The 24,922-nt window shown below is 37.2% G+C and overlaps 1 protein-coding gene across 1 annotated transcript in view; it reads right to left on the reverse strand.

Moving 5' to 3' along the window:
- KIF5C (kinesin family member 5C) overlaps positions 1-24,922 on the reverse strand; it is an 83,393-nt gene that overhangs the window by 35,113 nt on the left and 23,358 nt on the right. The window contains exons 3-7 of the mRNA XM_063318378.1: positions 23,420-23,493; positions 13,355-13,459; positions 8,680-8,728; positions 4,715-4,770; positions 1,578-1,665 (exon numbers count right to left, since the gene is read on the reverse strand). Of these exons, the coding sequence (XP_063174448.1) occupies positions 1,578-1,665; positions 4,715-4,770; positions 8,680-8,728; positions 13,355-13,459; positions 23,420-23,493 (372 nt within the window). The remainder of the gene's footprint in view (positions 1-1,577; positions 1,666-4,714; positions 4,771-8,679; positions 8,729-13,354; positions 13,460-23,419; positions 23,494-24,922) is intronic.

The following is a 24,922-nucleotide window of genomic DNA, read 5'->3' on the forward strand; positions in this document are numbered from 1 at the left end:
TTTTATTACTTATTTTTTCATTGATAGAAACAAGAATATAGATTAAAATTATGTTTGTTTTTTAAATTTGCTAGCCATGGGATACAACTCAAAGACATTTATACAACAATGCTATAAAAACTATAACTATTCAGCTATACACAGTTTAAAATGGCATCTGTTCTGGTGCTGATCCATGATGGAACCCACTGTCAATCTTCTCAGGGGAAGAATTACCAGTTTACTCTCTGCTTTCTGTTTCCAGCTGCCAATCCATTAGAACACCTATCCTCTCAACAATGGACACAGCTCAGCTTTCTCACTATTATTATGAGGTTTTGTCAAAAGCTGTTTCAAAATCCAAGTCTAGTGGGGGAGCTGAACTAGCCTGTTGGGTTTGGGTAGGAGGGTTTGTTTGGGGGGTTGGGTTTGTTTTTGTTTGGTTTTTTTTGGTGAGGTGGCTGGAATCCTGGATGAAGAGGGTTACCTCAGGCAAGGTTGGAAAATGAGTTGTTTTTGTTGTTTTCAAATTCAGACAGGCACTTGGATACTAGATTAAAGAGAAGAACCCAAGTTTAGTCTAGAATATAAGGCTAGAATCGTGTTAGGGGGGTTGTATTTTATCTCTTTTTTACTGTGTGTTGAGTGTCTGGAACCTTATCTTCCTTTGTCACCTTTAATAAAGTTGACTTATTTTGAATGAATCCTGGAGTTGACTGATTGTTTTCTAACACCTGCCTCAGCTTGGTTGAGCTATCAACTCCCAAAGTTCTGTTTCTTTTCGCTTTCTCTAGTTAGCCAGAGCCAGGGTGGGGTGCAGATTTCCCTTTCAATCCTGGTTCCTCCAGAGGTCTGGTATGGAAGTGAGAAACTGGTTTATACTGAAGGCCTGGGGATCTAATTTTCCAGTCACTGTTCACCCCTACATGTGGGTTATCTCCAAACCAAGGTACCCAAAGAGAGGGCTGGTTCAACCCTGGCACACCTTATTATACCAACTATACAATATCTTTTGGGTCCTTTGTTTACACGGTAATAGCTTCAAAAAAGTCTAGAATGTTTTCTCATCATTCTAAATCATAAAACATTATAATGATTTATAATCAAATGTACTTCTACAGTTTCATCTGCTAATCATCACATGGAATACTTTTTCCATTACAACTGTGGAATATTGCTTACTTAACTGTTCAGAAAATAATGGCCATATATTTTTAAATATTTAACCTTGACAACATTTACTCAGGTTTAATACTCCTGGCTGCTCAGCAGTACAGTCTATATTCCATGGAAGATATTGCTGATCTCCACTTGAAGCAAGGAACTGCAGAGCATTTGTTCAATATGTATGTTAAAACCCAAAGACCAAAAACCTTAAGCTTCAAAATGTCAGTCATCATTTTAAAAAGCTTTTAAGTCACATATCTAGTAATCTATTTAATTGCTATGTAACAGATTATTTGAAGACACTAATGGATTTGATGAGGCAAATGTACATTTTCTTGACTATTGTAAAATTACTATAATTTTAGCATGACAGTAATTGAAATTATGCTTTTAGAATGTAATTGCAGACATAGAATTGTATGAATGCTTACTTGTAACAGCTACATGACGGTTTGTTTTCCCTTCATCAATGACATCCATAACTTCTTCAGGACTAGATACAAATCTCTCTGTGCAGCCCTAGAAATGTGAAATGCAACATTTTTGAGATGAAGAGTTGAATGGAAATAAACCTGTACCAGTTATAATGAGTTGGGTGGTAAAGAAATATGACAAATAAATAAATAAATTATAGCTTCTCAAAACCCAGAGACAAAACTCAATCTATAAGCCTATATTCAAAACAACCCAAAACTTCAGATAACAACTGAGAAGCAGCTGCAGAAGAATATAAGATGACCATGTATGGCCAATACATTCATTGGTCATAATTGGCTTACAACCAATCTGAAAAGTCTACATAATTGCTCTCAGAGATCTGCTCTTTGTGCAGGCAGGGACCCTGATAAACCATTCCTAGCTGTGTGGATAATTTGTCCTATATCCAAGTATTCTACTGTAGACCCTATCTTACAATACACTTTAGACTCTCACCATTTGAGAGAATGAGCATCATTTCATCATGTGATTGGGGACCTGTATTTTATATCCTATTAACATATCAACTGTAGTGTGTTTTGGGTATAACATATTCTGAAGTTTACACTAATAATAAACAGGAAAAAATTCTCTATAGTTTATTTCATATTCATTATGTATTAATGGAACTGATTAATTTCAAAGGAATGATTAACCAAGCAAAACTATTTAAAAAGAAAACCAAAAATTAAAAGTTTTATGATAAAGGAAGTACTACCTACACAGTTTGAATTAGATTACTAGGGAAGAAAAACAAAAAAAAATCTCCCAGGCAAAGCATTTAGTCACAAGCCAATATAGGTAGTCCTCGACTTACAATAGCAATCGGGACTGGAATTTCCATCCCTAAGTGATGCAGTCATAAAGCATGACTGCATCAATTAGCAACAGCAATCCCTACAGTCCCGGTTGCTGTTGTTAACCAAATCCCATGGTTATTAGGTGAGGCAACTTCCTGCTGGCTTCCCACAACCAAAGTCAGTAAGAAGTGGCTACTGCCTGGTGGGGGAGGGAGCAAGGGGTGCGGAGGGTCAGGGAGGGTGCGCAAGGCTGCGAGGGAGGGCGCAAGAGGCACAGTGCTGGTCTGGAAGGGTGCATGAGGGTGTGAGGTGGTACATGAGATGCACAGGTCAGGGAGGGTGCGAGGGGGTCCGCGAGTGGCCAGCGTGGCAGAGTACAGAGAGGCTGGGGGAGGTTGTGTGGGTGGGGGAGACTTACCACAGCAACTTGCAACCTTTTCTGCCAGCTTTCCCACTGACTTTCTGGGGAAGGTGGCAGAGAAGGTTGCAAATGGTGATCAAATGGTGATGGGGGTGGTGGTGCTGCAAGCAGTTGTTAAGTGGAAACCAGTTGCCAAGCACCCAGATCGTGATCATGTGACCATGGGGGTGCTGGGACAGCTGGAACTTGAAGGACTGGTCATAACACCATTCATTCAGTGCTGCTGTAACTTCGAACAGTTGCTGAACGAATGGTCATAGATCGAGGACTACCTGTAAGTGAAAAAAATTCTGGAAAGAAGGCAACAGCTGAAAGACAAGTGTACACTGCTTACCTAACTCTGACCTTAGAATCTAATGACATCATCTCAGTGGAACTCAGAATCAGGAATGACAATAAAATGAGAAGTAACAAATGGCTTGTTCATGTTAGATAGGCAAACCTCTCAAGAATGCTAGAAACGTTGCCAAATAAAGACACTATACATATTTTGGAGTATGATTTTTCTATCAAACTCTGTCTCAAGAGTATAGATGGAGATGTTTTGACATTAGAATACTTTATGATTTGGGAGACAAGTTGTTATTTCAGGTTATCTGCTCATAATTATCTGTCAGATATGAGCAAATAAGTAAACATGACTTATTAGGTAAAGAACAAAAGAAGTACCTATTGCAGCTTTCCAAAGTGGACAGCTCAGATTCTTCTTATTTGTATCTAATTCAAGTAGTCCTGCTAAGCACTTTACTTTACAAGCCTCAATGTAGAATGTATTAATTATTTGACTCGTGAATGCTACACTAGGCTAACTCAGTCATTTTTTGATATGATTTTCATCATTTAATCAAAATTATTACTTAAGAGTTACTGGACATAATTGAGGGTTTTTTCCTTTTTTTAAAGAAAAATTTTGAAGCATACTGCCAAATGTTCTTTGAGATTAATTTTTCACAATCTGCAGTGCACAGTGTTTTATCTTAGGGAATTTTCAGAAACAAAAAGTGTTTTTTTTTATTTAATTCTATTAGAAGTTAAAATCTGTGCACTACAGATAGTGAAAAATTAATCTCAAAGAACATTTGGCAGTATGCTTCAAAATTTTTCTTAAAAAAAAGGAAAAATTATGTCCAGTAACTCTTAAGTAATAATTTTGATGGAACAATTAAAGCAACCCGATTGCTTTAATGAAGAACAGAAGCCACCTGGTTCACTGTGCTTGGCTGAAGTACTTATGGGCTGAGTGACTTCAGAATCAGGATAAGGTGACTGGGGTGAAAGCAGCTTTTCCACACTGCTGACTTCTCACAACCATTGACCTACTGGTGAGTTATTGTGACAACCCAGCAATGTGAAAGGACTTTTTCTGCATTGCTGGCCTCTTTTGTCAACTGGTCAGCAATGGGGAGAATGCCAGAAGCACAAAAGGGCCAGTCATTTCACATCACTGTCTTCTTTCAACTCCTTGCCAAAACACTTGTAGATAGATAGTTTTTTCCAGAGCTAGCCAGTGTGGGAGATGCCTTGGTCTGTGGAGAGGTGGGTTTTGGGCTGGCCACCTCCAGCTTACCCATTTACTTTATTTTGTATAATGTTGAGACTTGTGCTTCGGCAATTTTATCGTGGAGTTATAGATTTTATGGCTTTGTCTTTTATTATTCAGGGTCTTCTAATCTATTTGACATTGAGCATATTTTACAGTTTGTATTCTGTGACTACCTTGAGTTCTTAGTGTCAAGTCTCCTTAGCTGTATTTGCAGAAAGATGACATACATATTTTAAAAAGAAAGTAAATGTGGTCACGAACTAAATTCAAAACGCATTTGAATTAAATAATTTTTAAAAATTCCATTATAGGTAGAAGTGCTTTTACCTTGACATATGGGACTCTGTTCTTGTCTTCATGTACTGCAAGATTTGTTTTTGAAACTGAAAGAAACATAAGGGACCATCAATTAATGAAGTATACAAATTGGATAATTGGCAAGAATAGTCTGAATGTATTACAAGTCAAGCAGGTTCTTACACATAAGAAATCAGTGATAGAATTTTAGTCTAGGATTTGCATATCTTAAAGCAAATGGGCTTTACCCTATTAGCTGGTTAGGTACAAACTACAACTGGAACGATTCAATAAGGCAGTGTTTTGCATATTCACAATATAGAATATGTCCAGGCTCAGGAGCATGAAGCAAAAACAAGTTAAGGTAAGTGTAAAATGGCCACAGCTTTGTTATGACTCATAGAGTTGTGTATCACATAGGCAAAAGCAAGGTACAGACCAATTCGACTATTGATCAGAATCGTGACAGTCTACATATCAGGGAAATACAGATAGGGTTACAGGAATTACAGACACAGTGCAAAGCAAGCTAATGCTGTGGTCTTTTTTCTGACAACAATGCCTTTTAGAAGCTATTCAGATGTTCCATTCTCAGCCCAAACACCTCCACTTTTATGTTTGTCCTCTGAGATCCCTTCTGGTTTGTTAAACCAAAGCTCGTTGCATCATACATATAGAAAATATGGATGAAACAATGCTTTATAGAAAAGGGTTAAGTTATGCTTTTCCCATGTGGCTGTCCTGGGAAACAATCGTTTAAAAAAAAATCCATAAAGCAGAATGCAAAACTGGAAATTGGAGGAATGGAGGAATACAGCATCTTGCCACTCATGTCCAAGATCGGAAATCTTCTTGAACAAGGATTTAAAATAGAGGGGGGGAAAACAGATTTCTTCAACTAGGCCATTTCATTACTTTTAAATGGCTACTCCAGCTCCTGGCTGATAGTTATATAAAGCAATGAAATGCTTCTTAAGTAATTCATTTAAAGCAAAATAATTATGTAGATCACTCTAAATAATATAAATATATATATATATATAGAGAGAGAGAGAAGAAATATATATAGAAGAAAAGTCTCTAGATTAGAAATCCTAGTTTCTACTGGAAAAACTGGAAAACTGGCCTCTCTTGGATGATCTATATGGGACTTAGACGGGGGTAATGCACCCCACCTGAACAAATTGAAGCTCTTGGCAGCTTTCAATGCCATCAGCCATGGTACCTTATGGGACTACCTTGGGGCACTAGGGACACTGTCTTGCAGTAGCACTGCTCTTTCTTCAGTGGGTAGTTTCAGTCTCTGGTAGTGGAGGATAAAGATCATTCTGGTGGCCTCTGCAATGTGGGGTGCTGCAGGGATCAGTCCTCTCACCCCTGCTTTTTAATATCTGTATTGAACTTCTGGGAGAGGTCATCCAATGATAGTATGCTGATGATACCCAACTTTATATCACTACCACAAGCTGTTGGGAAGATGCTATCAATGTCCTATTTTGAGGCTTGGAGGTCTAGATGAGAGAGAACAGAATGAAGCTGAACCCAAGTAAGAAGTAATTGCTGTTTAAACATTAAGGTTCTCTGTTGACGCCAGTGTTATCTCTGGGTGGACAAGCACTACCTGTGAAAAACACATTTGTAATTTGGGGTCCTTGGGATCTGGGTTCATGGCTCCTGCTTGAAGGCTCCTACTGTTTAAGTAGGCAAAGGCTGTGGCTAGAGAGGCCTTTCTCCAGCTTTGGCTGGTGCATCCATTGCAATCTTACCTGGTGCAGCAGGACCTAGCTACAATAACTCACACCCTCATCATTACCTAGTTGGTCTACTGCAGTGTGCTTTACATTGGCCTGCCTTTAAAGACTACCTGGAAATTGCAATTAGCCCAGGATGCATATCCTCACTGGCTCCTGGTGCAGGAAGCATATAACCCCAATTCTGCAGGTCCCGCATTGGTTGCCAGTTGGTTTCTGGGTATAACTTAAGGTGCTGGTGTTGATCTATAAAGCCCTTTAAGGCTTGGCATGGATATCTGCCTGCTCCAACTGGAATTTAGCCAATCCACTATATCCTTTAGGGAGAAACTACTTATAGTCCTACACTTCTGAGAGATGGGGGATAGAGCTAGAAGAGACTGCTTCTCCATTGCTTTGGAATAGCCTCCCAATGCAGATCAAGCTGGCCCCCTTCTTACTGACCTTCAGGAAAATGTTACATGAAGTTATTTTGAAGATCAGTCTTCTAGTTTAAGAACTGTGCTATATTTTATTTCTTTAGTTTTGCTTTCTCATTTGCTGTAATGTTGCTTTAATTTTATAGTTTTATGATATTGTCTTTTAGTCAAACCATAGTTGTTCTTTTTTTTTTTGCTTCATTATATACTATGGAAGCTGCTGAGTCATAGATTGCAGCAAGATGTAAATCAAAAAAATAAATGCATGTAATACTCCAGGAAATTATGATAATGGAAGAACCAAATATGAGTGTGGTGGAAAACAGTACTAACACTCTGAATAAATGTGATCCACGGGGAAAAGTTATTCTGCTAAATGACATGAATGGGTGGGAGGGAATGAGATGAGAGAATACAGAATAAATGATTGGACCATTCGGAGATCCAAGAAAAATTACAACAGGATTGACTGGTGACTACTTAAAATGGCCTATCTCTTTCAAATACATGGTTTAATAACTATTCATGCATACACATGGCAAAGGACAGATCTATACACATACACACACACGTTTTTATTGATTATGATAAATGATTGAGAGAATTAGTGAAGACTGCAAGGTTGATGACAGATTCTAAATTTGAGACAGATTATTTTTGGTAGTACTGTGAGTGATCTTGGGAAAACATGGATGGAAAAGGAAACCAAAGTAAAGTGACTGCAGGTATGAAGGAGTATTAATGTCCCAACAGTAGGAACAGAAAGTGCTTAGAAAAAGAGAGGGTATGGAAGCTGCTGCAAGTAGAATGAAATTAATTATATTACAGAGTGCTGCAAGAGTCTATGGAATTACATTAAGGGGTTAGGGTGAAAAGGAGGGCTGGGAGAATGCCAGAATGGAAGAGGTTGTGGGTGAGAAAAATCCTTGAGAATGACTCCTGCAAAAAATGAGAATGAGAGAAAGACACAGATGTGAAAATAACATCTGCATCTGACAAGGGAAAGTATGCTGTTATTTCCCCCTATATAAAGGGGAAAGGTAGAACCTTACGAGGATTACATTAAGTATGCCTAGGACAGTACTCGACAGAATTCTGAATGAAAGGTACAAGAGGTAGGAATGAGCAAAATCTGGCATGTGTAGTGGGTCTCTATGACAGATTTTTATTCTTTAGTCAGGTCATTGAGAAATGTGTGTGTGAGGGGGAAAAAAGTCACTGTACATTTATTGGCTTAGAGAAAGTATGATACAGTGAAGAAGCTTGGCTTATGAAAGATGAATTATGGAGAAGGACAAGGACTTGTGATCCGCCCTTTGTTGTTTAATGAATGAATGTATAAGGAATGCTCAAGGGGATGTTATGTGTTGGTTGAGGATGTGAATGTACTGTATATGTAGTTTTGTATTAATCGTAATATTAAGGGTTGGAAAGTAATTCTAGATACAATGCAGCTTTTTCCCCTCTCCACAGACAATGTCATCCACCTCTAATGTGCCACCTGGCCCACACTGCTGTGAAACAAAGTATTTATTTGTAGAAGTCTTTCTGTAATAGCTTCTGATGGTCCCAGTGAGAGGTGTGAGCATCCAAACAGCCCTGTTTTCTTGATTCAGATAGCTCATTTTAAGGAGGGTCCCCAGTCTTCAGTGATTAAAATAATCCTAAAATGTTCAGTATGGGAGAAGTGGCAATTTCTATGTGAATATTCAAGGGACAGGTTTGGTGCAGGTATAAATATTAATTTTAGAAAAAAAAACCCATTAAACTATTACGGACAACTGTTAATGGATGCATTAAAAAAATAAAATCCTGCTTTACTTACCATCCAGTAAGTCCCTTATTTTGTCCAAGTAAATCTCAAAGTAGGAAACCTAATTAATAAAGCATATCAATATTACATGTACATTTGAAAAAAATAAAAACAAAAACTATCAAATAAGTTCTTTGAAAACATAGGAGACATGTGTACTCAGCATTTTCACTCAAACTAAAAGAAAAGATTGGGGAAAATACATTTGTTGATTTCTTCCCTGCACTGGACACATCATCTCCATCCATCAAAATGTTTCTTTAATAGGGCAGAATAGAAGAAGGATCACCTGATGTCCTAATTTCCATCTCTAGTCTGCTGCTGTTATGTACATAAAAAGCCTAAACAACTAAGAGCCATTTCCTTAGGGACTATCCATGGTGAATACCCACAATATTGTTTCCAGTGGCTCTGGAAAGTTTTGTCTCCTTTACATACAGCTAGAGATATATAGATAATGAGAATTCTTGTCTTTCATTCATGTCTTTCTCTCTGCTTTTGCCTGCCATTTACCCTATTTTTGCCAGTTAACTGTTTTTATGTTGCTGGTGTTCAATGAATAAACATCAAGCTAAACTGAGTGGCAAATAAGCTTGCTGTGATCAGGATATAGGGGTTGAATGGGAGGCATATCAAGACTTCACGCTTTTCCTTGTGAACGAGCAAGCAAGGACACATGACATAAGGTTTGTGGAAATTATTGTGAGGCAACAAGCCTACACTGCATATACTGTTGCTGGAGGTAATAGCAAAGGCTGATCCCACAAGTATTTTTTTTAATGTGCTTGAGAAAAGATCACATCCTTATATTCCTTTCCATTATGCATGCATTAAAAGATACAAGATAAAAGGATACTCCACCAGAAGAAAATATTCATTGTCCTAGGAAACAGTGACTGAGTCAATATCCATCAGGACTTTAGCTTATTAAATAGTTATTTCTGCTGTGGGACTCAGGACTGCAGCATATAAAGGCACAGCAATACAAAGAGTGTCTTTAAACCTCCACAACATGCTTCCCCTCATTCAACCACAAGTTCCCCAACATAACTGGAATTAGGAACAATCAAGATGGAAGACCTGAATCCCAACACCACTTGTTTCAAGCAGTAAGCACATTTGGCATTAGGACAGGAATATTATAGATTGCTTTGTGGGTTGAAGGAAAGGATTCTAAGAAGAGTGCAGCTAAAGGCTAGGGAGTTGGGAGGACAGCAGTAAGAGCAGGACCAGCTATGGGGAAAAGGGCAGTGTCCCAAGCCAATAATGCTTAGAATCCTACCAAATGAGATAAGGAGAACTCAACACTTCAACATGGATAGATCAGGAAGGGTGGAAGTGCAAAGAGAAGGGACAAAAAAGCACCCCCAAAACTGGGAAATAAAGCTTTTATGTATTTTTATTTATTTTATTCTTTTTATATTTCAAAGAAGCCTCACGCCCACCCCTTGCCCCATGGACAAAGACCTTGGAAGAAATCTTCAAGAGAACTTCCAATATGTCAGTTCAATGGAACAACCCAAAACACTAATCAATCCCCCCAAACATAGTCAATCCCCCAAAAGCCAATCCCCCCAAACAAAGAGGGAGACTGTGACAAGAATGGCTGTCAAAGATCACAGCTGTCATTTAAAATCTTTCCAACATACAGAATAAGGTTTGTAGCCAGTACAAAGCAAATTGGAAAAGATTTTGCGAAGTCAAGGAGGAATTAGATAAGCATGTAGCAATTTGGTCATTACTCCATGGTTTACTGAAAATAAATTTATTGTGTTCAGTGAAGCTTACTCATAAGTAAGCACACATGTAACTGTAGCTTGAGCAGCTGGCTCAGTTGCTTTTATAGGCTACTGTATATCACAAAAAAATAAAACAGGGAATGAGTCAAATATTCATAAATTGTACTGGATCTAGTAAAAACTGTTGGCATCTTATACAGATCAGACTAAAAAGCAATCTCACTGCCTTTAAAAAACATTTTTCTTGCATAAATTATTAACAAGCATAATAGCGACTGATTCCTAGTCTAACTTGGAATTTCTCCAAAGTGTTTGCATTTTTAAGCTTGCCTACGGGTCTAGCATCATCACTTTGTACTTCATTTCTGGGTTTCTGCCAGTGGTGTGCTGCCACCAGGAATTCATAGCTAGGAGGGTAATGTAATTTTTGTCTAAAGCCCCACATCCCTTTTGTCAAGCATGGAACTATGTGGATAGTGTAGGGTTTTTTATATACAATACTCCAATTTTTTGACAACTATATGGACAAAACATTAAATTAGGATTCAAGTATTGATGACAATATGGCAGCCCCATAGCTTTTCCAAGAGAGCATTCACACACAAAATCTGATTTAATCAAGGTTTCTTTTTCAAGTTATTACAGAAAAAAGGCTGATTCTTTTTAAAAAGGTCTGGTCATTCCCATATAAGTACTTTAAGGAAACTGAATTTACAATTCTCCCATACCTGTAAGTCCACCATTTTTTAGAACGTTACTAATTATTTACAAAGTCTGAGAGAGAAACTAAATCTATCACTTTTTCCCCTGAGAAAAATGTGAAGATAAAAGGATGTTTGGGAAATAGAAATCAAACCACATAAAACAGAGAAGCAAAGAAAATTTTTATTTATGACATAGAATAAATATATTGTTCACATAAAACTTATTTGAAATTAGATTCTTTGCCTTCCCATTTTTGATTGTATAAGGATATCTAATGTGTGTCTGAATAAGTTCTCATTCATTTATTTTCTTTTTAAAGAGCAATGTTTCAACAGTGACATTTTATATATTGTATATACCAATATATACCAGAAAAGTATATATTGTGTATTCATTTCAGAGCCCAAACATCTATGTTTTCAAATGACACTTCTCTTGTATATTGATTGCCCAGTTACTGACTACTGTTCATTTATATTTGCTGTCCCAGCAATATAAAGCTAATTCAATTTTATTATATGACTTCACTTAGGATAAATTTAAGAAAATCTGAATAGCCTAATTAGAAATATATTTCTGTTCTACTTTTGCACTTAAGAGGTTGTGGAAAACATCGTGAGTGTGGTATTTTGTTTAACATACAGAGAGTTTTAAAAAAAAGCTGTTGTATGTATATATGTATGTAAAAAATTTTTACTTTCAATTACTAGCTTTCAAAAAGGTTTCTTTCTTTAAAATCCAAAAACTAATCGGTGGCTCACAAAAGTGGACATCACCAACCTATTCACTGATGACTAATGCAATATATGTATATTATATGTGTATGTGTGCGTCTGCGTGTGCATGTGTGTGTGTGTGTGTGTGTGTGTGTGTGTGTGTGTATATATATTGCATTGTGTTTTTAGTGATATGTTATTTTTATTGTTGTAAACCTCCCAGAGTCATCATATACAAGTCGGGCAGTTGAGAAGTTAAATAAATAAATAAATGCTTCATTTCTGCATACAAGGTTCTAGAATTAAGGATCAGCTCCATTTGTGTCTTCCTCTGCACATTCATTGGGCACATCAAAAGAACTATTTCATATCTCTTTATGAATTTAGGCAGGCATCCCCAGCTCTGCTATTCTTATAAACTATTATCAGATTCATCTGCACGTGTTGTGTAATATGGCAATGGCTAATCATGTCATCCAGAAGTAATAATGTGTCAAGCATTTGGATGAAGTGCTTAACCAACTCAAACATGGACAAGTATTGTGGAAGCAACTCTGGTTGTTTCTGGAAAGAAATGTTGCACATAGGGCCTTAGTGTGTGAATTTCTACTGAACTATTTAAAAATTAAGCTTGACATGTGAATGTAGTCCTTATGGTTATTTATTAGTGTGTGTGTGGGGGTAATTTTTATAAAAATATTGCTGAATATTTCTGTCTTGAAATACACCTCGAATACGTTTTTGAAATAAATGGCTAATATAAATAAATTTTTGACTAATTTTATTGACGAGAGCATTATTTCTTTTCTAAAAAAGCAATAAAAAAGTGGGGCAATCCAAATAACTGCTAGTAGATTAAAAGAACTCTTTGTTGTAATTGTGCTTGTTATTTTACTATTGAGTATGGCACCTGATTAACTCAAAGTTATGCCAGTCCAAAAAAAACCCCCAACCTTATCCATGTGGTACAATGCTAATTCTATCAAATTAAGCTCAATGTCTCATTCCAGGATTATCCAGCAGCTCACTGAAAGCTAAAAAGTACTAAACTCCTACATTTTGATCATATGTTCAGGAGTGACATGTAACTACTTCCTTTCCATAGCAAAATACAGACTGAAATAGTTTCAAATATTTGCTTATGCTTATTATATGCCAAAGAAATGTGCTGATTTTGTCTAGAAACTGAGTTACTGGAGTTATGTCCAGATACTGCACTGATTTAGATTCTTTAATCTCACTGCTTGGTTTAAATGTCTTGAAGCTACATTTGAGGAAATTAATCTCTCCTCTCAACATGGCTTTTGGTGCCAAAATGACGATACAAAAGGTCACAAGTCCAAAAATGGATGGTTGGGAGGGCATAAACATTCTTAGTTACAAATGTGACAAATAATAAATCAAAATTTATTTGCTGAGGAACAGAAATGTACACATTTGGAGAATAGTGAATGTCATGGAAGGAGGATACGACATTCAGATTGTGTGCTTTTTTTTTTTTTCATTTTGATCATTGCACGATGTTACCTTTATATGAAATTCTAGATTTTCATCCATGGAATAGATATGATCAAAGATGTCATGTGCAATTCTTGGAATTATTCCCATTAACTGTGAGTCATGCAGTTTCCCCTAAGGATGCAAATAGAAAAGGAAGTTAACCATATCATGTTCTGCAAATTAAAGTACTCATCTGCTACTTAGTCAGAGAAAACCATAAATAAGATGGCTAAATTATATTGATGTTATATAATGGTATCAAACAGCACCACAGAATTTCTATGATGGAGTCCAATATCAACCCAGATCTTACAGATTCACCTCCAGCTCTAACAAGGACAAAAAGAAATCAAGTAATAATGTCCAACATGCTATTATAAACAAATAAAAGAAAGCTTAAATATGAGAAACTGAACTACCATGTAGTAAGACATCAATGGAAAATGGAAGAAGGGAAGATGGAACTGTAATAAATCTGCTGGTTGTTTTGTTAGGTATAATGCCAGCAACATCTGCCTCACCAACGATACTTAAGCCTGCACAATAAGCTTCCTTTGCTTTATTCAGACCTTTAAAGAAAAAAGAAAAAAACTTTTTTTCCCTGATTACATGCCTTTTTTCACTTTTCCCCTAGAAACAGAAATTAGCCAATAGTATGATAATAAAACTCTTCTTGGTGTTAGTAATTGAAATATAACAAAACTATATAATGTGAAAATAAGAACTGGAAAACAGTTTGTCCTCTCACACCTCATGACTTTAAGGGACAGCATCACGGCCGTTCTGGCTGAAATATTGGGCTCTTAATCTGAAAACATTGTCCAAGGATGCAGGTATAGACAAAATGATTTCAAGAACAAAGGACATCATACAAACGCTCCCCCCAAAATGAAAAAAGCTGCAAACATCAAAACCTAATAAGTTTTTTTTTTTCATTAAACAAATGGAATTTAAAACTGAAAAGATATAAAAGTCCACTAACTTATTATACTGCAGGACTCTGAAAGATACTCACACATGTTCAGGCAGCACAGAGACACAGGTGCACCAAAACAGACCAAAATACTTTGCACAAGAGTGCTTGATAATAAAGAATATAATAAAAAATGGAGACAAATAGTGGGATACAATCATTTCAGGATATCAAGTGCATACAGCTCTTGAGGATTAGTGTCAGGTTTCAAAAGGAGCAGATTGACCCTAAACAATTTTCAGAAATTTCTCTCTCAATTCCTCACATTATAGTCCAATGTGAGGAATTCAATATACATTTATTGGGATCCAAAATTAAGAGTATGAAACAAAATTGACTGAATTATTATCTGGAATGGAGGTCAGAGAAACTGAAAGCATCATGACAAAAAAATGAAGTATCCAGGTTATCTGGATAACCTACACTTTCCTGAAATTCTAGGGTGCCACTGGTTTTCCACTGTAAAAAAGTAAGCTTTTTTATTATCACCTGTGAACAACAGACCTATCATTTTTCATGTGTACATAAAATTCCAAAATTTTTGCAAATGTCTCAAAATTGCATTCAAACCAAATTACTCTTCCCCAGACCTAATTAATCAGCTTGCATATGTTAAACCAAAAGGGAAGAATAGCAGGGCAATCCCATAAGTCCCTCCAGTGGGAGGAGATGGGCAGTGACAAATCTGATAAATAAGTAAAATAAAAATAAGTGCCCCCTCCGTTATATTATAGTTCCAGTATAATGAAGTTGAAAGCTCTATCAAAACATTATCTAAGATGGTCCACAAAATGTTCAGTTAGTCTCATTTTGAGAGTCTAAGAAACATATTTAATCTTCTTTAAGAGCTTAACCATTGATTGTTAATATAGGGTAGCCCATCTTTTTATTCCAAAGTTATTGCAAATAATTGATATCATCCCTGACAATGCAATGTAATGACCTATTTAAAATGTTGTAGATTTAGAATTATTCAGAACACAATTAACATTGACTGTAATTTAGGAATTTTAGATGCTACTAATGCATCTGGATCAAACTGTAAATCAAAATACGTTATAATTGGATATACTACCTTTCTGCTCTTTCAGAGAAACCAGATTCCTCTTGCCATAGCTCAAACAATTTAAAAACATCACTGACAGTAACCTGATCTAAAATATCAATACCCATAATAGCCATTCATGTTTACAACATTTATAACATGCATATATTTTGATTTTTAACCACCCATTTATATCATTATTAAACAACATATCTGAAATGTTACTCTATAAAGGAATTTTACTTGGAATATTAATTCCAAAGTATTTAGAATAATTCACACACCAAAGCAGCTACAATTTTTACAGATTTCCATAAAGAGGTATCTATGGAAACCTATGCTATGACTATGTTTAGAATACTAAAAGATATGCAGGGCTGGTAAACGTGCAAAAAAACCTCCACCCAGATAATCAAAGGGCAGAAGTTACATCATCTGAAACAGGCTAACCACTGAGCTTGTCATGAGTACTGATGGCGAGCAGGAGGGGGCCTCTATCCAGGGGGGAAAGTGCATGCATAGTACTGAGGAATTAAGCAGCCATTCAAAGAGACCCAGATCAGACTCGCCTTAACTTTTGGGGTTTATCTGTCTGGACTTTCCCACGCTTCTTCAGTTTGTTAGGGTTCTGTCTTATGTAGCAGTAATAAACATTAGAGACCTACTCCTCGTCTCAGCGTGATTCCTGACTGTTAGGACAGAGCTGCACACATCATTATTTATCGTATGGCAGCACATCATACATTTTACAAATACATCATATTAAAAAAAATTGGGAATATAAAAAGGTATATAGGAAATATACACTGGTCATAGGGCAATTATAACTAAAAACGAACATTAAGATTACAAAGAATAGTCTTTTGCAGCATCAGTTGCCATCAGGAAATCAGCAAAGTTCCCATCGTAGGCTCTAGTCTTACATTCTTGTGTTATGTGTTTAACGGCTTGCCTGTCAGCCCCGCAGTCACACCTTGGAGATGGTACCTTTCCCCATTTATATAGGGAATCTGCACACCTGCCATGATTAGTGCGCACCCTATTGATAGCTGATCATATTCTGCGTGGCTGATCAAAAGCAGGAGGCTTTGTTGTAATACAGGGTAGGCTTTGACGATGCTGGGGGCAGGCTTTTTGCCAAGATTGCCTCCAGGAATTGAGGAGATGAAATTTTTTTATAGCCAATTCCCTGGCAGTAGCCATAGGTGGATGCCTAGATCGCAATCTGTTTATTCCTAATTCCACTATATCGCCATGTATGGGGAGCTCGGAGTTATCAGCTACCCTTTTATATTCTTGGAGAAGAGCATTGCTCCACTGGAGGTCTGGAGGAGGAATGTGGCTCAAGATGGGCAGCCAATGGGTAGGAGTGGACCTGATGGTTCCACTAATAATCAACATCGTACTGTTGAGCTGTTGAGCTGTATGTCTACCTTCTTTGTGTGCGCACTATTGAGCCACACCAGAGAGCAGTATTCCGCAGTTGAATAGAAGTGTGCAGCGTGTCAGCAGAGGAACTCCATGTAGTACCACATAGCTTATGAAGAATGTTAATTCTAGTTCTCAGTTTAGCTGCGGTATTTTCTAAGTGCTTCTTATAAGTAAGTGTCCTGTCTAAGGTTTGTTGTTGTTGTTTATTCGTTTAGTCGCTTCCGACTCTTCGTGACTTCATGGACCAGCCCACGCCAGAGCTTCCTGTCGGTCGTCAACACCCCCAGCTCCCCCAGGGACGAGTCCGTCACCTCTAGAATATCATCCATCCACCTTGCCCTTGGTCGGCCCCTCTTCCTTTTGCCTTCCACTCTCCCTAGCATCAGCATCTTCTCCAGGGTGTCCTGTCTTCTCATGATGTGGCCAAAGTATTTCAGTTTTGCCTTTAATATCATTCCCTCAAGTGAGCAGTCTGGCTTTATTTCCTGGAGGATGGACTGGTTGGATCTTCTTGCAGTCCAAGGCACTCTCAGAATTTTCCTCCAACACCACAGTTCAAAAGCATCGATCTTCCTTCGCTCAGCCTTCCTTATGGTCCAGCTCTCACAGCCATATGTTACTACAGGGAACACCATTGCTTTAACTATGCGGGCCTTTGTTGTCAGTGTGATGTCTCTGCTCTTAACTATTTTATCGAGATTTGTCATTGCTCTTCTTCCAAGGATTAAGCGTCTTCTGATTTCCTGACTGCAGTCAGCATCTGCAGTAATCTTTGCACCTAGGAATACAAAGTCTTTCACTGCTTCTACATTTTCTCCCTCTATTTGCCAGTTATCAATCAAGCTGGTTGCCATAATCTTGGTTTTTTTGAGGTTTAGCTGCAAACCAGCTTTTGCACTTTCTTCTTTCACCTTCATCATAAGGCTCCTCAGTTCCTCTTCGCTTTCAGCCATCAAAGTGGTATCATCTGCATATCTGAGATTGTTAATGTTTCTTCCAGAGATTTTAACTCCAGCCTTGGATTCCTCAAGGCCAGCTTGTCGCATGATGTGTTCTGCATACAAGTTGAATAGGTAGGGTGAGAGTATACAGCCCTGCCGTACTCCTTTCCCAATCTTAAACCAGTCCGTTGTTCCATGGTCTGTTCTTACTGTTGCTACTTGGTCGTTATACAGATTCTTCAGGAGGCATACAAGATGACTTGGTATCCCCATACCACTAAGAACTTGCCACAATTTGTTATGGTCCACACAGTCAAAGGCTTTAGAATAGTCAATATGTCTAAGGTTACCCCAAGATATTTTGGGTGTGTATTATGTTGGAGTCAACTGAACATTAAGTTGTCTATTTGCCAATCTGTTACATAGGTGGAAGCATGCTATTTCTGTCTTCACAGGGTTTGGTTGCAATCTCCATTTGTGGAAGTATGTTCCCAGGGCAGCTAAGTTGGATGTTAAGATGGCTTCCATCGTCTCAAAGATTTGATGTCTTATGCCTATAGCCCAGTCATCCACATATCCAAACTTTCTGGAGATGGTATCAGGCATATCAGAAGTATACAGATTAAATAGAAGAGGGGCTAAGACAGAGCCTTGTGGTAAGCCATCATTAAGGACTTTTTGAGTGCTCACGCTGCACACAGGGCAAGCCAGTCAAACAGTACTGATAATTAAGGTAAAGGTAAAGGTTTCCCTTGACGTAAAGTCCAGTCGTGTCCGACTCTAGGGGGCGGTGCTCATCTCCGTTTCTAAGCCTTAGAGCCGGCGTTGTCCCTAGACACTTCCGGGTCATGTGGCCAGCATGATGACACGGAACGCCGTTACCTTCCCGCCGAAGCGGTACCTATTGATCTACTCACATTTGCATGTTTTCGAACTGCTAGGTGAGCAGGAGCTGGGACTAGCAACGGGAGCTCACCCCGCCGCGCGGTTTCGAACCGCCGACCTTCCGATCGGCAGCTCAGTGGTTTAACTCGCAGCGCCACCGCGTCCCTCGTACTGATAATTACAAAGGTGTTTAAGGGAGGCAAAATTAAGAACAGAAGACGGTGGACTCCAATTTTCCTATTCTCTAGATTAACTCTAGAATGGCTTGCTGCCACATATACCTGCATTTTGTTGTTGTTATTTTGAACTACTTTGGAAACCTTTTTTGATCCAATGCATTGTTTAGACAGAGAAGCATGCCAGTGCATGAGCAATACAATACTCCTAGCTCCTTACACCGCTTCACAAAAAATCTAGCAAATCAATCACTTTTCATTACAGTTCTCAGCTGTAGCTCTTTTTGCACAGACTGCCAGAGAATTTGAACCTAAACAATTAAGTTATTCAGAAGAAAATTAGAAATGAAAAATAGACTATGTAATAGCTGTCTGATTCTGGCATTGTCTTCTACATTATTTGTCCTGTCTGCCAGTAACATGTGGGAAGCAAAAAATTTTAAAGGAAAGTATATTCCATTAATAGACAGCATTCCTCTAACAAGATATATGACTGTGGTGACATCACATATTACACCACAATATATACTTTGGTATGAAGAAGTGATTTAACTATTTATAAAGTGTGTTAAGACTAAATGATTCATTGTTGACTATATCCATTTGAGAATTTCTAAAGAGGGCCAAATTTGGAAGATGAGTGCATAATTTACTGACAGTCATTTTATAATATTTCAACATTCATAGGCAGGAAAACACAGACTGTCAGATTTATTTTTATGTTATTATAGCCTTTTAGGAGGACATGGCAAACAAATCCCCATATGCTATTTATTGCTTGAAAGTCCTGAAGGATTAACATTTGAAATATGAAGTCTTTCATAATAAAGGTTTTAACTTGAGGAATTAGTAATTCCCCATCCTTACAGAGACTTCCCCCCTGAAAAGTATGCTTTATATTACATAAGAAGGATTGAATTAAAAAAGAGGATTTAAAAGCATCTACCATACAATGGATCTAAATCCTTGTAATGAGGAGACACAAATAAAAAGAGGTTGCTGATGCCTTTCTCCATTTTTCCTTATTGTAATCTGAGCCTGTAACCGTCAACATGAACTTGGCAGATGTAGATGTCATTTCCCGATAGAGAACTAGGGGATAGTCCCCTTGTCTGATGCTACTCCCAGATCTGTTCTCTGAAAGGTAATAAGGAAAGGTGGCATTTACTCTGTCCTTTAGTTAAATGGGAAGGCAGAAATTCTATTGAGGACATCCATTATTTCATAAAAAGCAAAAGATTGGTGCTCACTTTCCCTCTTATGGCAGATAGAGCAACTATTTATTCATGTGACTGTATCTCACCTATCTCTCAGATAATTAGAGAGACTGCGTCTTTCTTAAATTAATGATGAAAAATACAAACAGATCACCAAAACACAGTTTAAAAACAGGTGGGTAATCTGTAGCCCAAGGACCACAGGAAACTCCCTCACATCCTAAGACTGTCCCACTGCAATTTGGTGGCAAAAATGGCCCATTTGGGGCAGCACAGGAGTGGGAGGTTAACATTCCCCAGAAATCCAGAAAAAATGCAATCACACCACTACAATCCAGTTAATTTAATACTGAAAGTCTGCTGCTTGATTTCAGCCCTTTTAGCAGGGTGTAAAGGTAGGTATAGAAATTAATTGTCTCCCAGAGGCCTCCCACTCCTATTTTTCCCTTTAAAACCTCCTAAGAGTGTGAAAGGGCCACCCATGATTGCCCCCACCCTTTGGGTGACATTATCATGGCCTCCTGCAGCTATCCAAAAGGTCAGGAGACAAGTCTGCAGCCTCTGACTGCTTAAATATTGACCAATTTTGCTTTAAAACAAAAATATAAGCAATGTCAGATTAACATGGCCATTATATATATCCTAAGAAAGCAAGTTTTAACATTTGCAAATTCATTATCAACACTAGATTCTAGTGTTCATCCTGGGAGAGGACTGTATGACACTACTACTTTGCAAAGTAATTATTTCTACCCAAGCTACAATTTGGAACAAATGTGATATCCAGGATATTTCATTTTTATACAGTTCACAGAAAAAGGCAACAGTGCACTCTTATCTTCATTAACTGAGCCATAAAAGCCATCAAATTTGTCCACTGTCTCTAACAGACAACAATGCATAAATTACATTAGAATGCAAAATGAATATAAGATTAGCATTCAGCTATATTAATTTTGACCAATTTAATGAAACAATAGATCCAGATTATGGGAAGACTGAACTCATCTCAAAATGAATATACAATTCACAAAAATGTTGAGTTGGGAAACCAGCTGAACAGCCTTAAACCCATTGCTGAATTGTATAAATTACTATACTGTACCCTTCACAGATTCCTGCAATAGGTTGATAATCATTAAACCTTTTGCCAGACCACTACACAAATTTTGTTATTTTTTTTCTGAACAGGACTTTAAAACAATGCTTAATATAGCCAAACTTTCTGGAATTCCTTGTGCAATTCACCAGGTTATTGAGATGTAAAAAAATCAGACCAAGGGTTTTTTTCTCTCATTTGGTCTTTTTTTTTTTTAACAAGTTTTAAATAATACGATATGTCATTAAGCTCAGCTGCTGAGGAAACATTGATATTAAACAATCAGACATAGTTTTTGGCAAATACAGCATCTCAACATTCTACGAAATAAAGAATTAGCATTAATTACACCTAGCATTCTTTGCCTTGCTGATTAGAAACAAAAACAATTGCTTGAAACTTTTATAGAACTCTTGAGGATTGTCATCTATGTCACCTACAGAATCAGCATGATAGGAAGTCAAAAGTTGACAGTTAATATACCAAAGGAAAAGATGGTGTGAAAGCTAAGACTGTTATTAGAAAAGTCAGATTACCATCCCTGTTAATATTCATTGCATAGTTGATATATGTACTATTAAAATGCTGGTTAGTATTGTGTAACAGTCTACGACTTGCACATTCTGTAGCATGTTTTTCTTTGGCTTGAGTGTAAAGAAGAATTACTTGTCTTTTTTTATCTGCAACCACCAAATGTCTACAAATGCCATCATGTAAAATGCTATTCTTGCAACAAGTAGGAAAACTAAATATATTTACTACTAGCTACTGACAAGCTAAAACTACAAACAGTATGGTACTTGTTTAGCATCTGCCATTTGCCAAGAACATCCTGCTTTGTAGGGCTGTGCATCTATTGCATCTCTTTAAAGCAACTGCATCTTTTTCCAGGAAAAGCCCAACAGTAGTGGAAGGCAGCCATACAATCCCAGAAGACAGCTGCTTGAAGTAGAAGCAGGTGTTATGTTTGAGTCCACATGTGTTTTAAAGCACCTTTTTAAAACTGAATCCGAAGTGCTGCATGGCCCTTTTCTTTTACAGCAAAACATGTTTACTATGCATATAAAGAGTGCATTTTACCCCAGCAAAGCAAATAACAAAGATGTTCTGTATTTGTGAATTACATATAGAGCTTCATCTACTGAAAAGTACAGTAACAGATCTAATGACCTGATACAAGTTCTAATGATCTTCTTAACTAATAAAAACTCTTAAGGTAAAGGTAAAGGTTTCCCTTGACGTAAAGTCCAGTCGTGTCCGACTCTAGGGGGCGGTGCTCATCTCCGTTTCAAAGCCTTGGAGCCGGCGTTGTCCATAGGACACTTCCGGGTCATGTGGCCAGCATGACTCACGGAACGCCATTACCTTCCCGCCGAAGCGGTACCAATTAATCTACTCACATTTGCATGTTTTCGAACTGCTCGGTGTGCAGGAGCTGGGACGAGCAACGGGAGCTCACCCCGCTGCGCGGTTTCGAACCGCCGACCTTCCGATCGACAGCTCAGCGGTTTAACCCGCAGCGCCACCACGTCCCTTTTATAAAAACTCTTATTTGTATCTTATTTATAAAAACTCATACCTAGCCCAGGCATGATTTAGGGACTCCTGGTCATTTTTATTTTTTTCACTCCAGAAGACCTGAACATAACATTTGAAAATTCTCAGAATGTGTCTTTATCAAAGCTATCTTCTGAAAAACAAAGTTATCAAAGTTGAGCTAAGTTATCTTCTGATAAACCAATCTTAAATTCTACCTGAAACAGATGTTTATCCAGTATAGCTTAAGTTATAAACAATCACACACTGCAACTTAATCCTAGCAAAATCATGAATGATATGATCACCTAGAAGGGATTAATTGGGGAAAAAACCCTCCCCTTTTTAGTTTTAATGTGCTCTAGGCTTTATCCCCTTCTCCATGGACTCAAGACATATATTTTCCTACTTTGGGCTAGGTAGCTGGATTTTACTCTAATGAATGCTATTAGACATGCTGAGTTATATGTACCAGAGCTCTTATAAATGTTTCTACTAAAGAAAACAAATGTTGAAGAAAAATAAATAATGAATTTTCACCTAAATGTTTATTTTTAACTGTGTAAAATATAGTGCATAATTCAACAAGAAATATGCATAAGTATATATGTGTATGAATATCTATGTCCAAACTACAGTATTAGCAAATTTCAAAGCTTATGGATAATCATATACATACATATATACCCTAAGGCCAATTCAAACTATTATTTTGTTTATTTTAACATTTTAATCTACTTCAGCTGTTTCAAGCTATTATCGTCAATCAACTTTAAAAACCAGTCTTACCTCCATAGTATGTGTTTTTCCTGAAGATGTTTGACCATATGCAAAAATAGTTCCATTATAGCCTTCAAGAACATCTGTTTAAAAAAACAACAGAATCTCTTACTGTTATTGAGTACTATCAATCACCAAGGGAAAAAAGCATTACATGTGTTAGTCATTATTTAATAAGAGGAAAGAATTAAGAAATCAATTAAAGACATCTAGTGGAAAATGCACCCTGTTGCCAGGTTACATAAACATAAATAAATATTTCTCAACATCCAGATCCAATTTAGACAGTAATATCCTTTATGCCTTCCTAATGCTTTCCTGCATAAAGATCCTTTCAATAATACTTACTGTCTGGATTTCTATTTTCCCTACAGTACTATTCTCCATTTATTGTATATATTTTAATCTCCTTGTTTACTGGAAAGAAGGAAGAATGTAAATCCAAGAAATTTACAGTCAGCAGGAGATGGATCCTAGATTACTCTCCAGCTTAAAATTTGAAATATAAATATAAATAAATAAATTTTAATGGGGATAAATAAAAGCACAGAGGGAGCAACATCTAGCCAGTCATGGCTGATCTAAAAAAAGGTTAAACAATGGGCCCAGTCAGAACTTGGATGAGAAACTATCAGGGCTGCAAGTTAGATTGGGAAACTGAAAAAAGATCCCTGAAAAAAGCAAAGACAAACTACTTCATAGTTTTCTTCATAGTTATATTCCTAAAAATCTGATTGGAAAAAACAAGGACAAGATTGAAGAAAGATTGTTGGGACAAGACTGTTGGTCATGGAAGAGATTTTACTAGAGCTCAGTTCCCTCAGAGAATGGAAGCAAACCTGGATCAAACAGCAGGTATCTCAGCACCTATTTTTCCTGCTTCCATGAAAGATATTTGTGAAATGATTATTATTTCCTATTAGCAGATCTTAATTATGTCCTGGAAGATTAAAAAATATTTAAATGAAATGGAATTTGGCCAGAATATATAAGTTTAGTTATTAAGTCTATCCTTGAGGACAACTGACTGGAAAAAAGATAACATAGGAGAAGGTGGAAGATAATTCACTTGTAATATCCCAAGATTCCTGGTGAGGAAAAGCCAAAAGTTTCATACACACAGTCACATCTACACCCTATACTGTATTGTTCTTCCCAGACTATAAAAAATAAAACTCCCATATTTAGGATAGTTTGTCAGCTTACAATCTATAACTTATTAGGGAAAGGATGAAAAACAGTTACTTATGATTCTGATAAAATCTCCTGTTAGGGCCAGAATGTCCTGTAACATTTTGTTATAGGATTATTACCTACAATTAGGAATAACTCAGATGTTCACTATTTTGGCTCCTGTGTAAGCCAATTTAATTTTTAAAAAGCATGCAAGTTTGTGGGGAGGGATTTCATCAGCCAAGTAACTAGAGAAGAATGCAATTTCATACTATTCTCTGCAATGCATAGGGACCAAGAACTGGCATAACTTTCCGTACAAAACAAAATAATACAAAA

Source organism: Candoia aspera, chromosome 1 (genome assembly GCF_035149785.1).
Source record: "Candoia aspera isolate rCanAsp1 chromosome 1, rCanAsp1.hap2, whole genome shotgun sequence".
Lineage (NCBI taxonomy): Eukaryota > Metazoa > Chordata > Lepidosauria > Squamata > Boidae > Candoia > Candoia aspera.